At 39.9% G+C, this 15,420-nt stretch overlaps 1 protein-coding gene across 16 annotated transcripts in view; it reads left to right on the forward strand.

Moving 5' to 3' along the window:
• The window catches only part of DEPDC5 (DEP domain containing 5, GATOR1 subcomplex subunit), a 47,022-nt gene that overhangs the window by 19,485 nt on the left and 12,117 nt on the right, over nt 1-15,420 (forward strand). For 7 of the 16 annotated variants that reach the window (XR_005825072.1, XM_040576943.1, XM_040576941.1 and 4 more), the window contains exons 24-34: nt 1,082-1,179; nt 3,285-3,350; nt 4,665-4,848; nt 6,089-6,249; nt 7,262-7,379; nt 7,544-7,711; nt 8,608-8,827; nt 9,734-9,867; nt 10,654-10,762; nt 13,566-13,625; nt 15,198-15,349. Coding sequence is in view for 15 of the 16 variants with exons in the window: in XM_040576943.1 (XP_040432877.1) it covers nt 1,082-1,179; nt 3,285-3,350; nt 4,665-4,848; nt 6,089-6,249; nt 7,262-7,379; nt 7,544-7,711; nt 8,608-8,827; nt 9,734-9,867; nt 10,654-10,762; nt 13,566-13,625; nt 15,198-15,349 (1,470 nt within the window). In the remaining variant the exon portion in view is untranslated. The remainder of the gene's footprint in view (nt 1-1,081; nt 1,180-3,284; nt 3,351-4,664; nt 4,849-6,088; nt 6,250-7,261; nt 7,380-7,543; nt 7,712-8,607; nt 8,828-9,733; nt 9,868-10,653; nt 10,763-13,565; nt 13,626-15,197; nt 15,350-15,420) is intronic. The other 9 variants (XM_040576952.1, XM_040576956.1, XM_040576954.1 and 6 more) reach the window with 3 other exon arrangements.

Consider the following 15,420-nt stretch of genomic DNA (forward strand, 5'->3'; position numbering starts at 1 on the left):
CTGGTTACAGCATGGGTGTGGGGAGGCTGGTTTTACAGTGAGAGTACTTAGATCCCTCACTTAATCTAGGCCATTTTTCAAGCTGCACAGTTCTCCAATCTCCAAATATGCTCTTACCTCTTTTTTATCTGATTATTCTTTTATTTACAACATTTTGTCCTTGCTTTTCACTGTACTTATTAAATATTGTTTACATTTTGGTACCTTAGGCAACTTCAGAATTGCCTATATATATTTTTATCAATAACTTTGGTATTTCTCCGCATTTTCTTTCTTGCATGCTTGTAGAAATTTTTGTTACCTGTTGTTTTAGGACGTCCAGGGTGAGTGAGGATCCTCTTGGTATCTTCTGCCTTTTTAAATTTTAGGGATTTTTTTTCCCCTGCTGTCTTCAAGCCATCCTTCAGGAAATTGCACAGTCTAATTATTTTTTCGTGCATTTATCTTTTGTAGGAAAATTGTTGTCCTATCTTATACTTTGTGTTATCCTTTAGAATACTGTAATCCCTTTGTGTGTTGCATTATTTTGATATTATATCATCCTCAAGTCTTTGTTCCATAGTTCTACAGTAAATAAGATGATTGCCTTCTCATTATTTCATAAGAACATCATAGTGTGTTAAAATTTCTGGTCTTAACACCAATGTCTTCTGCTGTTACGTTCTTGATAATTCTCTGTATCTTTTTGTGGTCGCTGCTGACGACATACTCATCCAAAGCAATTTGCTCACTCTGGAATGTTGGTTTTCTAGACCATGAAATCAGATTAAGTAAGTTTTGTTTTTCTCATGGGAGATGTATGAGTTCTCCACCATCCTGTGAATATAGTGCATTGGTTATTGCTAGAGGCAAAGAACACAACAATATGGAGAGATAGGGAATATTGCTACAGCTTTTTCAGTCCTGCTTTTTGTGCCTATTACCATCTCTGCAATTATCATTAGGAACATGGTTGCAAAGGCTCAGCTGAGATGGCAGGCTGATTACTTGGTATTTATGTCAGTTCTTATTAAAAGCATGGAATGGCGTGAGTGTGGAAAAGTATTTGTGTTAAAATACAGGCTGCTTTGTTTTTCTCTAGACATACCAGTTCTCGGCATCCAGGTGACAGTGCTTCCTTCCTGGGCTTCAGTGGAACAGAAGAGTATTCAAATGGTCTGTCTGGCAGCAATGGTGCAGGTAACAAAACAGTGACTGAGCATGGCGTTGGGAGACAGAGCTCTTATTAACAGTGACATCTGTAAAGCAGCAGGCCTGTTATGCATGGTAAATTCTAGGATGTAGTGTTTTCTAGCATTTCTTGTTGTCTAGTAAAGCACTTTCTTCAGATTTTAAGCTCTTTGAACATGGCACTGTTTATACCAAACGTTATTGACGCTGCCCAAAATATTTAATCATATTTTAAAGGGAAGACACGTTTGTGCTTTCAGTTGAAGATTAATGTTCTTTCTTACTCTTACCAAGGCCTGGATCAGTAGAAATTCTTAATATTTCTTTTGAATCCTGTAAGTGGAACAATATGCCACACTAGCACTCTGTTATGATTTTGCAGCCTACCTTCTGATTTTATGGATGTGCTTTTTAGGTAGGACACATGGAAAAGAATTTTGATCTTTTGTAATTTAACATTCAAGACTTCTGTTCTTTTTTTAAAACCAATTTGAAGAACTTTTTTTTTAAAAAAAATTTCACCCTTCCATTTATATTTGGATGAAAACAATGTTTTTCCCCTCCACTCACACTTTGCAGAGGCATAAAGCTGTTTTTTTTTAGCAGAGTTAGCTTTTGTGTCTGTCTTATCTTGTTTTCACGTAGTTGTATTAAAAGTAATTTCTGTTTCATTGTTTCCTTCCGTGGGTTTTGTTTGAATACATTTCATTTCCATGCTTTACTTTTTCTGCCTTCCAGATGGCAGTTGCCAGAGCAAAGTCTAAACTGTATTTCAGCTGCTGGATATAATTTGCACAACATAGATGTGGAGCATATCCTGGCAATAAACATACTTCTATTTTATAGAAGTCTTTCACGTCTGTAGTTTGGATATAAATCATGTATATGGTGGAAGTTGTTCTGTGTCTGTCTTGGTGCAAGTTGTTATGAGCACCTTCCCTGACTAAACTCCCTCAGCCATCTGTAGCTGCCATAGTGTGACTCAGTGATCTGACTTATGTTTCTCCCTTATGGTTTGAGTCACATATGAAATGGAACAGGTTTTTTTATTTCCAAAAATATGATTTCTTAGTGAATCTCATTGGCTCTTCTCCGCTGCCCACAGCGTGTTTTGCTGCAACATGTGCTTCAGAGTGAAAAATTACTGCATCTATTTACACTGACATTCTGTGTGCTGTCTCTATTGTCCAGCAGATGGTAGATGGTAGTTCACAGCAAATAAATCTTGTTGCAATTCCCTAACTAGATGGCAGGTGGCATTAGTGGAGTTAGCGAAAGATGAACAGCAATTTGAGCCATTTCCTCTGCTGTTTTACTGGTATCATCATGGAAGCAGATAACCATCCTTTCTGTTAGTAAATGCTGTTTAGAATAACAGGTATGGTGTTGATATCAATTTCCTGGATAAATCTATAAAAGTCAGTTTTATAGAAATGGCTTCTTTAAATGTTTAAAGGCCTCCCAAAGTTTGTGTTTTGATAAAAAGCTTTTCACGTCAGCTATTTTTCTTGTCTTCTCAGCTGCTCATTTCCTCTTTTGTGCCACAACAGCTGTTTATACAGCTACATGGTGAAGCAGCTCAGGGAACCGATCCAACTGAAGAGTAACCTGGGTTTTTCTTTGTTGGATGGCTTGCTTGACTGTAATTGTACAAATATTGTTGCAAATACAGCAGAAAAATGTGTAATTCTGTGCTTTAAGAAGTTATTCTTCTCTAACTCATCTCTTGTTCATAAAACAAGGAAAAGCAATCAAAATCATTATGGTTTTGGGTTCTGAATATATTTAAAAGTTCTTTAGCTTCTGCGACTGAGATTAGCAAGTTGCTTTTTTAGGGCTTCTCCTTTTCAAGATGTGTTACACCATTTTGGGCAGGTTGTTTTTTGCTTGTTTTAACCACTGAACATTTCTGATGAGATGTTCAATTTCTGTCCAAGATGTCTTTTTTCTCATTAGTTGCCTTTGTGTTCTTTTTTGCTGCTCAGAACCCTGAGCTCTTTAAAGGCAGTGAAATGCAATATTTTTAAAATTTATGCATGTTCTTTATTTTTGTTTGAAATGAAAGTAAAGTGCATAGTTGCTTAAAATAAAATACATATTTTTCTTTCTTGTAGGGATGAACCTCAAGCCTCAGAATAAGGATTCATTGGAAGATGCTGTCTCTAATTCTCCAGATCCAAGTAAGAAGGAGGAAGGTTTGGAAAAGAGTTTTTGTAGGTGTAAAGATAAGGAGAGAAAGGACGTGAACGTTTATAGAAGCATAAGGAGGTGGTAGGCAAGAAACTGAAGAACCTTCTTGCCTTTTGGCAGGATTTTATTTTTCCCTGCAGTAATTGTCAGGATCTCCCTACACTGTACATCTCACTGATTGCAGTTCTACATTTCTTAAGAATATATGAAACCAGTTGTCATAGTACATGTGAAATTCTTTTCTTACCAGACACTATTGGGCAAAAAGTGAAACCTGCTGAACTCTTATCTGCCTCTCAATATGGAAAGCTTGATTGACACCAGCTAATTGAAGCAGAAGTAGTACAGTCAGTTCTGAATTTGGTACCATTTACTCAGAAATATGCACCTTCATCTAACACAGAAACAAGCGTGTGACACTTTACAGCAGTCCTGTATAATACTTTAGTGCAGTGCTCTTCCAATTAATGTTAACATCTTTATAGTAAAATAACTGGGTAAGACCTCTGTGAGAAGAAGTTAAGAATTAGCAGTTAGCCAAGTGCCTTGTTACAGATTGTCTAAGGCAAGTTAAAATATAGTGAAATAGTGAACTGAAGATTTGATATAGTTTAGTTAGCCTTTGCTTTTAAATGTCTAATTTTCAAGTTTTCTGTTTTTTTTTGTAATTTTGAATCAGCAACATAATTCTAGAAAAGTGTGGAAAAGGATTGTTTTTCAAGTTACTATTTTTCTGGTCTTCCGATTCCCTCTGTCTTCTGGTTTTATAACTGTAGAAATATTCCCTTTTCCACTGTTGTATTATTCCGGAAAGAGGCTGGTCTGTCATTCTCTCTCTGCTCATCCCCAGCTCCTTCTGCAATTGTCTAGGATGCAAAGCTGGTCTGATTTTCTTGTTCAGACTTGGAATGTTCATCTTTTTTATTAATAATATGTAAATGCACCTGACTTGCTGTAATTCTGGCAGAGCAGTGGCTATGTTGGTTCTAGCTTTCAATCAACAGAAAATTAAATGCATTAACTTTGAGTGCTATTTGCATGATGGGATTGAATTAGCATGTGCACTGCATTGTTTAACAAACTCTGTCTCTTTCTCTCCCTCCCTTTTTCCTGTCTTACTTTCCTTTTTCCTTCCCACTCCGCCTCCTTTTTGTCCCTGTTGTCTTTATGCCAACTCCGTACTTGTCCTTCATTCTTTCTAACATTCCACTTCACACATTATTTTCATCTCCCTCTGCACCCTGTTTTTTCATGGGTGACCATATATGCCCCCATTGTCTTCCCCCAATGATGCAACGAGGCAGTTCTGACACTGTCTGCTCCCCCCGTAGTGCCAGGCTTCTGTTGTACAGTTGGAGTGGATTGGAAATCCCTCACTACTCCGGCATGTCTTCCTCTTACCACGGACTACTTCCCCGACCGTCAGAGTCTGCAGAATGATTACACCGAGGGTTGTTACGATCTCCTTCCAGAGGCTGACATTGACAGGTTTGGCCAGCGCTTTTTTTTATGAAGTATCTTGCATTGAGTCAAAAGTGCTTAAGGTGCGGTTGATAGGAGAGAAATACTTTGAAGTTTATACGAGAAAAAGATGAGTTGCTAACATAACTGGCAGCAGAACACCTAGATTTTTCTCATTTCAGTGGTAACTTTGCACCTTTTCTGATGTTACCATATGACAGTATTATGTTCTATATCTTGTTAGAGATAGTTTATGTACAAAACTTTACTTCTCTTTTCATGCTCTGTTGTATTTTAATAAAAAAAAAAAAAAATCAACCTGGAGCTATCATCTTTGTTAATCTGTTTTCTGTGAAGTATTTTGGAAACTGAATGAACAAATGCACATGTACTTATAGTACTTAAGGTGTTTATCTCCACTTTCAGGGATATTTAGTTTAAAGAATCTTGGAGGAAAATAGTGTTAGCGGGATAAATATAATTTCTTGGCTTCTGTTGGAGGTCTCTGGTAACTGTTTTTCAACTGGTATTTTTTTCTTCCCTGAAGCTGTTTTATCTTTTTAAACATCTTTCAAATTTTCCATGATTTTTAAGACATCATAAAGATTTGTGCATGTTGCTGGTTTGGGGGAACGAAACAAAATATTAGTCAGGGTGATTGAAGCACATAGGAAATAGTAAGATTAAAGACAAAACAAAAAAAAAGAAATGTCCCTTTGTAGCAGGAGGGCAAATTTCAAGAGAGGAAGTAGTTGTAAGAGCGTGGCATAGTCATGTCAAGTCTCTCCTCATGCTAGCTGTTGGTCGGTGTTTGAACTGTCTTTTAATCTCTCTCAGCTCCAGACTTCCCGCTGTGGGAGAGGATGGAGTGTTGCCTGCACACCCGCAGTCCTGAGCTGTGCTGAACATTTACGAACTGCACTGAGATTCTCTGTAAAGTGCTGTAAAAGTGATCAGTGATATATTTATTGGAAGTTTAACACCGGTTGTAAGCAAATCTTTTGGACTTTGTGTCTGTAACTGGTTTAAAAACTGCTTTCAAAGGCATTAATAACTATTGTCATACAGCTCATCATCACCTGTTTTAAACAGAGGAGTACCCACCCATTATTCTCTCCTCTTCCTGCAGGTTGGTTTTCACAGACAGAGGGCTTCACTTGCACAGGGCCCAGGGCAGGGATAAATTCTCAATTAGGAAACACAGAGCTAAGAATAGGTGTGTGGTCAGTTTCCTTATTCTAGTCTCCTTCTTATCCTTTGTGTTCAGGAGAGATGAGGAAGGAGTGCAGATGACAGCCCAACAGGTGTTTGAGGAGTTCATTTGTCAGCGTCTCATGCAAGGCTATCAAATTATTGTGCAATCCAAACCACAGAAACCAGCCACAACTGTGCCACCCCCACTCAGCAGCAGTCCCCTTTACAGTCGAGGTGAGTGACTTGGGATTAAGAATTAAGTCTGTTGTCTTTCTGTCCTTCTGCCAATGTCAGTAACCTCCATGACTCAGGCATAGATGCTCATTGAAGCCTTTGGTGGCAGAGAGCCTGATCTGGGCTCAGCACAAACAACTGAGCTGCACCATGAAGGAACAGCTGCAGGGTTTTTGAAATATAGTAAGAAATTGGCCTCATATTCATGATGGGGAACCCAAATTAAATATGTCTTGAGTGCAGTTTGGGTGAACACATCTTAAACGCAATTCACATGGTGACTGCAGGGCAGGCACATCTCTGTTGGAAGACAGACCCAAACCTCCAAAATATGTGTATCTGAAAGTTAATCTAGAAGGGTTTTCCGAACATTAAAATATCTGTGAAAGCAGTGTCAGGTAGGCAAGTAAAGCTTTATTGTCCATGAGTCAGCTAAACCTAGTTAAACTGCAGAGGACTGGGAGTGTGGAGTGAGATGGTCTCACATTCAGTTGAAGGAATCTGGTTTACTGTTTGACTTCAGACTTTTTCTGGGTATTCTCCAGACAAGTAAGAGTGATTCAGTGCTTATAGGGCAGAGAATACACACAGTTGGGATGTAGTTGTTGTTCACTGGTTTGGGAATGAGCAGAAAGGCTTCTTTTGTAGGGGTTAGTTCCAGGAATGAAGGACAGAGAGGAAGGAAGAGTGGACCTGAGCTCCTATTGTAGCCACCAGTTTCTCAACACTTTGTGTTGTCTGTTCTCTGGTTGGCCTGCCCAGAGAAGATCTGTATTGGTGGTGTATGAATTGTGAATGCCTTTCTTCAGTTGTAATATTAGCAAATGTAATTAACTGTAAGAACAGAAGGCTCGTTGTGGACATGTCCCTTAAAAATGTGGACTAAAAGATGGCTTTTAGTTTGAGTTCAGAAACCTGGTTCTGGAGTCTCTTTCTATAGGTACGGTTTGTTGACAAAGTTTTGACTAGTCCAGTAAGCTAAAAGGCTGTGTGTTTTGCTTCTTATAACTAGGTCTTGTATCAAGAAATCGGCCTGAGGAAGAAGACCAGTACTGGCTGAGCATGGGCCGTACTTTCCACAAAGTAACATTAAAAGACAAAATAATTACTGTGACTCGATACCTGCCAAAGTGAGTATCTCTTTGGTTGAGCAGTTTGTTAATGTTCAGATGAAGGTGCTTTTCCAGCTGCCTGGACTCGAAATAATGTAGTGTAGAGACTTCTCCCTCTTTAGAAGAAAGAGCGACACTGTCATTGATAAGGCTGATGTAAAGGTTTGTGTTGTCTTTTTTAGGTATCCATATGAATCTGCTCAGATAAACTACACTTACAGCTTGTGCCCCTCACACTCTGACTCTGAATTTGTCTCTTGCTGGGTAGAATTTTCCCACGAGAGACTGGAAGAGTACAAGTGGAATTACTTGGATCAGTATATCTGCTCTGCTGGTTCGGAGGATTTCAGGTGAGGTTTCTTTTTCCATCCACGCTGTTCTGTGTCCTAATTTCCTCTTTTCCATTTTGACCTGAAATTTCTTCAACGAGTTCAACCTACAAATGCTTAGTACTCCAGGGAGAGTAACTGGCCTGCTTTCACTTGTGTGCAGCTAACAGCTCTTACTTCTGTAGGAGTCTTACTCAGTGCTGCTTTTGCATTATCCGATCTTTGATGCAAACTTTGGATAGCAAAATTCAGCACAAACCTTTTTTTCTTTGATACAAATGCAAAGAAATATGGGGGCATTTTGTACCGTGCAGATGTTTTTCTTGGCTACTTACTCATTTCTGGATCTGACTCAAAACTTCCATTTAGTTTTGAATCTAATGGACACTTGCTTTAATCCTAGGCCTAGCTTAACTGCAGCCCTACTTGTAAGCTATATGGAGCAGGTCTTCTCGTTAGTGGGATGTCTCCACTAGTGTCAATAGCTTTTTTGATATCTTCTCTGAGTGAGACCAGTGTTTGTGTCTGTTTCTTTTTGGTTCTCAACCAAAACGCTCGCTGTTCTAACATTATATCTCTGACATTCCTTTTTCTTTGCTTGTTTTTGGAGGAAAAGCCTTTGTAGCCTACCTTTTACAGAAAATAAAATATATTCCCATGATACAGTTATTCTGAAGATGGCCTTGTTTTCTCTTCTTGTTCACGTTTTCTTTGATGTGTTGCAGTACTTCCCAGTGGTATTCATTTTGCTGACCGCTCCATTGCATGTCTGCCTCTTCTCACATGGGGGACAGCAGAATGAGATATTTACTATACTTGCTGAAATACACAGCTGATAGATAGATATTTCACTTACTGTAAAATCCTTCATAAGAAGCTGTACTGAACTGTCGTGTCTTCCATGTTCCTTCCTTCAGCCTCATCGAATCACTGAAATTTTGGAGGACTCGCTTTCTCCTTCTGCCTGCCTGCATCAGTGCCACAAAGCGCATTATGGAAGGAGAAGTGCACTGTGATGTGTACGGAGACAAGCCCCGTTCTGATGAGGAAGAGTGGCAGCTCCTAGATGGATTCATTCGCTTTGTGGAAGGTTTGAACCGCATTCGTCGACGCCATCGATCTGATCGAATGATTCGAGTGAGTCAACTTTTAGTTGGGTGAGAAGCTGAAGGCACCTTTGTCTTCTTTGTCATCCTTCGAGGTTTTTCTGCACAATCTAATGGAGCATTAGCAGAGATACCTGAGACAACCCTAAGCAAGTTGGGGTAAATGTGCGTGTATAATGTGTGCACCTGGATATACAGCACAGTGCTATGCTGACTGATGTACTATTTCAAATCTGAAATAGTATGGCCATATTAGCACTTTGCTGCTACTGAACTAATTAAATTAATTACATTTGTCGGGAATGGGTATATCATGCTGCTATGGCTGGAACCAGAATTGCAACTCAGTGAGTTCCTTCTCACTCAGTGAGAAGCCAACCTCTTCTGCACAGCATACCTGTGCCTTTACCCAGCTGGTCTGCCCTTAGCACAAACCTGGTGCCATCTTTTTGCAAGCGTGCATCGCTTTATGCAGTGGTTGTGGTTAGTCTGCACACATTGCAGATTGTGATGCAGATCATTGGTGAAAAGATGTGTGAGGGAGTGAACCTGGTAACTTCTAGCTGAATTGGCTGTGTGCTGCAGACTCAGGAAAAGGATAGTGAAAAGAGAACCATATGGGTGAGTTCTTGATAAACAGTAGTTTTAAGAGGATCAGGTGAAACAGGTTAGTGTGTATCAAATTCATTTCAAAATCACACACTGAATGGGATGATTTATTTCAGAGCAAAGCCATCTTATTACCAGAACAATATCTGCTTTATTTTGATAACAGCATTCATACAAAACACCAGACTGTTCCGTTTCTTGTGCACCTGTGGTTAGCTCCCTTTTTAAAGTTTTCCTAATAAACCTCTGCTGATGTGAGGTGTTGTGTTCTTGCTTATTAGTTAAGCCTAGTTTGACTAAGTCTGTGATGTTATTTTTCCTTTGTTAGAAAGGGTCTGCCATGAAAGGCTTGCAGATTGCTGGTCCAATTCCCACCCACTCTCTGGAGCAGTCTGGGCCTCCCATTGGGAAGAAAGGAACCTCAGCACTCTCTGCTCTGCTGGAGATGGAAGCCAGTCAGAAGTGAGTCTGTACTATAAGGCTGTGTGAAGAGCTCTAGAATATCCTTTCTACATATCTTCCACCTGATCTGACTAAGGCAGACTGGGGCAACTTTGTGTTGAAAAAGGGGGTGGGGGATCTTGCTTCTTCACTAACCTTGTGGTAGAGGTGGGGGCATACTGTGCTTTTCCAGCTACTTCATTCTGTTTCCATGATAGAATGATCACCAGAGACTGGAAAGGAACAAGGTGACTATAGAAGTTCATGTCTAGTAATTTAGAAGGAGCTCCTTTGTATGTAGCATCTCAGTCCATCACATACGTCATCCATTTCTGATTTGCTGTTACAATCATATCCGTATAAGAGCTTAACTGGAATATGTGTGCACAGCATCAGTAGAGTAGGCTCAATATAAACATTTGGTAATGAATGTAGCCTAAAGAAAATATCTTCTGTGCCCTGATGACAGTTATTGAAATGTCTGAAACTTCTGAGATTCTCTTTCAGTATGGATCTAGAACAGTCCAAAGAAACTCAGAGTGCTAATACCAGATATGCTGAAAACACAATTTAAAACATTGTTGCTGAGATTTTAATAAATTTAATGGTAAGAAAACTGAGTAAGTTCAATGGTTTGTGTTTATGTGGAGTAAGCAGTACTTAAAAAACATCGGATTGGCTTTGTGCTTCAGAGTGTAGTGAAGCAAATGGCTGAAAATACAGTAATACCCCTCTGCAACAGTTGCCTTCAGGCAGAAGCTGACAATGTTTGAACAAACTCTTTATTTATTTCTGCCTTTGTTTTAGGACTCTGGGGGAGCAGCAAGCAGCAATGCTTTCTGGAAAAAGCTCAGGTCAGCCTTCGGATAGCGGGAGCATTGCTATCACACCAACCTATATGGACAGCCCTCGTAAGGTAAAGACTATGGTTTTTATTTAGCAACTATTTTTACATAAGATTTTCTCAAATAATAGAGAGAATATGTCTATCTTTCACCATATTTTACTCTCAAATCCAGCAACGACTGGTACCGTGCCTTTGTGTGTGAAGTCATAAAGAGAAGTTGGGGCACAACCATCCTTCAGTTCTTCATCACTGATGGAATTCCTGGGATACTATCTCAGCATTTGCTTATGCTTTGCTAAATTAAATGGTATTTGTTAATTAGTCTACTTCTTTTTCTGGCAGCACACTTCATTTAGTCATGGTTTCGTTTTAGATTAAGTAGTACAGTGCAGCCTGTATCTACATGGTGGCTTTCTTTCAGAGCAGAATTAAGCTCTAGACCATGACTGTTGAAGCTCCAGTGGAATTTTAACAGCAGAAACTCCAATCACTTGCTTCTGTTTAGAGGAGAGGATGTGTTCCTGGGCTAAGAATTAGATGTTGTGCGTTCACTGGCTGGGCTCCAGGCTGGAGAAGACTGTCTTCCTGGAGCTTTCTTCAGTCGCTTTAAAGAAAAGGTTGTGCTATTTCTCAGCCTTCCTGGCAACTGTCTTGAAAGGCAAAACTCCACCTCCCAAGTCCAACCAGAAATAATTGATAGTTTTTCTGTATTATGGTGTGGAGGTCTTTTCAGCAAGAGTAACAAGGAACTGAATGAAGATACTACACTTAAAAGTATGACCAATCTTTGGGTACAACAACTGACATATTGCAAAGGAAAAGTTCTCAGATTCCCTGCTATCAACTGTCTAGACACTTAACAATCTCTTTCAGTATTTTTCTCTAGGATCTAGTGTTTCAACCTCCAACCTTTTGTGCCACCACCAGGGACAAGTGTTGCCGTATTCTGGAGACTGGGATACTGGTAGTTGAAATGATAGAGTAACTGCAGTCGTCTTATAATAGGCACTATTTGTTGAATGAGTGTGTTTCCAAAACACAGGTGAGATCAGTAGCAGGTCATCTTTGACTTGGAAAAAGTAGGTGCAGAATTTGACTTTAGAGACATGTTTGCAAACTTCCAGATCATAATTCAGGCTCTGAATTTTCCTCTTCTGCCATTTTGGAAAATCATCTTCATCAAACTTCCCTCTTTAAATACAGAAATTCTAAGTGTCTCTTTCTACCACTAAAACTGGTGAAAATTCCATATAGGACACAGGACAGAAGGAATGCTATATGGAGTTGTTCTGCATTGCAGAAGAAAAAAAAAGTCAAAATTGTCTTAGCAATGTCTGGATGTACTGGCACATTAGCATGCTAGAAACAAAGAAGCAGGTCTTGTGCTATTAGTAAATGCTATTGAAAAAAAATGCTATTTCCTCTAATTTTGAAAGTAACTGTGTTCAGAAACTTCTCTGAAGGGGTAACTGTACAATCTGTAAGAGTGTGTTATTAATTGAAAGCTTTCACACTCTTGTAGTAAACACTCCTATAAGTATTTACACATAAGGACTTGGAGGGAAGCAGTTGTGGTCTCCAAACTGATGGCTCTCACTTGTTGGAAAGGTTCCAGTGAACAAGTAGCCTTATCAGGCAACTTTTTGCTCACTTGGAAACATCAACAAGTGTGTGTCTTGTGCCCACAGGGTACACACAATCCCCTTAGGGCCCATCAGAATGGGTGTGCCTATTTGCTGTCTGGAGACTTGCAGTCCAAACACTGACAAATTGTCGCAGCTGTGTGCTCTGTCAGCAGCCAGGGGAGCAAGGGCTTTTCGAAGATGCTGTTCAGTGTTGGAGTTGTTCCAAAGCAAAACTGAGCCACTGGCTCCACCTTGTCTCTGTTTCAGAGTAGAACTGACCAGTCACTTCAGCCAGTTACTGGGCAATACATAGTGATTTAATTTAGTAAGTTGGCTTGATGCATAATCTGTTTGGGGAGTCTTACCCTAATGGATACAGGTTGCCTGGCTCTATTTTTGCACTGTGTAAATTGCTAGCTGTGTAACCCTGGCATATGTACCAGGGTAAGCATCCTCTTAACTGCAAGCTAGACAAAATATTTTGCCTAGGGAACAGAATAAAAAATTCCAAATAGAGAATTAAAATGTCGTCAATTTTCACTCTATTGTCTTGGATGATAAGAGAATCTTGACATACCTTTGAATAGCAGCAGGGGATAAATTCATCCAGGGTTTGTAAGTAGGCAGGGAACATATAGCATAGGCAGTGCCTGTTTAATTTTGCATGAAGTGTTAAACACAATGTTGGAAAGATCGTTGTGATGGATTTTTCTTCCCTTTCCGTTGCACCGTACGAGACCTGCATTTGACAGGAAGAGTATGCTTTCTGAAAAGAGTTTCTTTGCTTCTCCCTCTGTATTGTTTGAATGACTGTCAGACTAGAAAAAAACTGGCCTTCTTTGAATACATCATTGCAAGTGGTTCTGCAATTTTCTGTATCACTGTTCAGCTTTGCATTTGGGATGAAAACCCACTTACTGTAGAGCCCAAGTCTTTCTCATATAAAGTGCGGAGGGAAGCCCGTGGTTTTGAATTGGCTTCTGATCAGTGTGGTTTTCAAAACTTTAGAAAAGCACCTGTGCTAAGGAAGAATGATACCTTGGTACAGAGAGAGAAAGCAAGGTATGTGTGTAACTCCTGATTCTCTGCACTCTGGTGTATGTGACATTCTTGGTCTGTTTGGGATTTGCATTCTCCTCTTGCTTTCTCTCTGTGGTCATTTCATACTTGCACAACCTTGTATTTGCTTTTCTTCATCTACTTGTTCCTGTTGCCATTAATGGGGCTACTTCCTCTGATGCCTTCAGGATGCCTTCTTTATGGATTTTGTTCGCAGCCCACGCACAACATCAACCTTCTACTCACAGGTTAGTTTTGAATGGAGTCTTGTCATCTCTGGCTTTTCGACTGAGGCAATGGAGAGCATTAGTTGTCCTGAGCTTGCGACTTGGGGACCGTGTGCTAGTTTTCAGATCTGCTTGTTGAAAGGGAGATGCAAAGCATTAAAAGAACACGGTGACTGGTGGTGGAGGATGTGACTTTCCTTCTACCACTCAGTGTTTTTGGTGTGCTTTGGATATTCATGTGTCCTGCATTACTGTCCTTTGCAGTACTGTCTTGTCAACTACTGAAGCTTCTCTTTTTTGTGTTTCAGTAAGTACTGTTTTTTCAACTTCCCTTGCTAAAGTAAGTGACAACAGCTTACTTACCTCATTCTCGTCTAAATTTCTTGTATGGTATTTGACTGACAGGTGGCTTTGAGGAGATTCAAATCAAATTGTGTCCTTGGGTTCTTAAACAAGTGAGGGCTGAAAATGCAATTTTAATCTTGGTTTAAATAGCCACTATGACAGAAGCTGTTTGTATGCTTAACACCAGTTAAAAGTTATCAATAATGCAGTGTACACATAGAAAATACTGCTGGTTGAAGTGAGCTCTGAGGAGGGAGAGTGGCTTTAGCTGGATGTAGGGACTGTAGATTCCATGTAAGCATCTGCCCTTTTTGGCTGCCCAAAGAGCAAATGTGAGATCTCCTTGGGATGTGAGAAAAGGAATGAATAAAGAACTCTGGTCTGGCTATCAGACCTATAAGTCAAACTACCAGCTTTGTGATTTTTAGCTGTGCATGTGCTGTGGATTCATCATGGCAGATCAGCCCTCATATTTACACCAACTTGAGTTGCTAAGTTACTCTGCTGTTCATATTCCTCTCCCCCACCTCTCTAGCTTTTATATAATATGCCTTTCCCAAGCCATACGTGTTAATGACAGATGGCAATTACAGACTGTACTTTGTGAATCTTTCATGTTCTTTCTGAAATGATTTTATGTTAATTTTTGAACTATTCAGTCTACCATGGAATAGTGCAAGCGTTCCTGCGGGAGGAAAATGTTCTTGTTGTCTCAGTGACACAGGTGTGGGTGGGTGCCAACCAGCCTCTTGGTACTACCCTAAGAAAGGAAGGAAGATGAGCTGATTTTGTGCATTATGAAACTTGTATTCTGTGTGGTACATTTGCATATTTTTCTCAGAGTTGGAGTTGAAACTATTTTCTCTAACTGCTTACTACTTTCTCGTAGTGACTAAGTTTCCTGTTCTGTCCATTGCATGTTTGTAATGACACTTATTCATTCAAGTTGAAAATGTCAGGTTAGGACTGCCATTGCTAGTTTTGTTGCTGGGTTGGTGATCCTCATTTTTACTGGGACCACTATGGAATACTGGCATCGTGAATTTCGTGTTTGTCAGTAGCTCTGTAGTGATAACAGAAGTAAGAATGCATTTATCCTTTCTGTATATGCTCGTGCTTGCTTTATAGTGGTGCTTGTCGTTAACAGACTTAAGCTGAGGTGAAGATTGGGGGGAAAGGTAGAAAAGAAATGCGGAAAAGATTACATCATAAATTTCATAAATGTGTTGCTATGTTTACTTCTTGCAGGTCTCTATAGATCAATCAGTTCCTGCAACCTCAGATGGTAACACCTTGATAAACACAGGGCAGTCAGCCGACAGGGGCAACGCTCAGAACTTGGGAAGTTCCCAGAACGTAGCAGACCCAGGATATGTCACAGCTGGCACTGCAGAGGGCGGGTGAGAGGAGCACAGCAGTGCTAAACTGCAGTTCTGTTCAGTGTTCTGTTTCTGGTGTTGAGGAATGGGCA

The sequence above is a fragment of the Cygnus olor genome, chromosome 17 (assembly GCF_009769625.2).
Source record: "Cygnus olor isolate bCygOlo1 chromosome 17, bCygOlo1.pri.v2, whole genome shotgun sequence".
In the NCBI taxonomy this organism is placed as follows: domain Eukaryota; kingdom Metazoa; phylum Chordata; class Aves; order Anseriformes; family Anatidae; genus Cygnus; species Cygnus olor.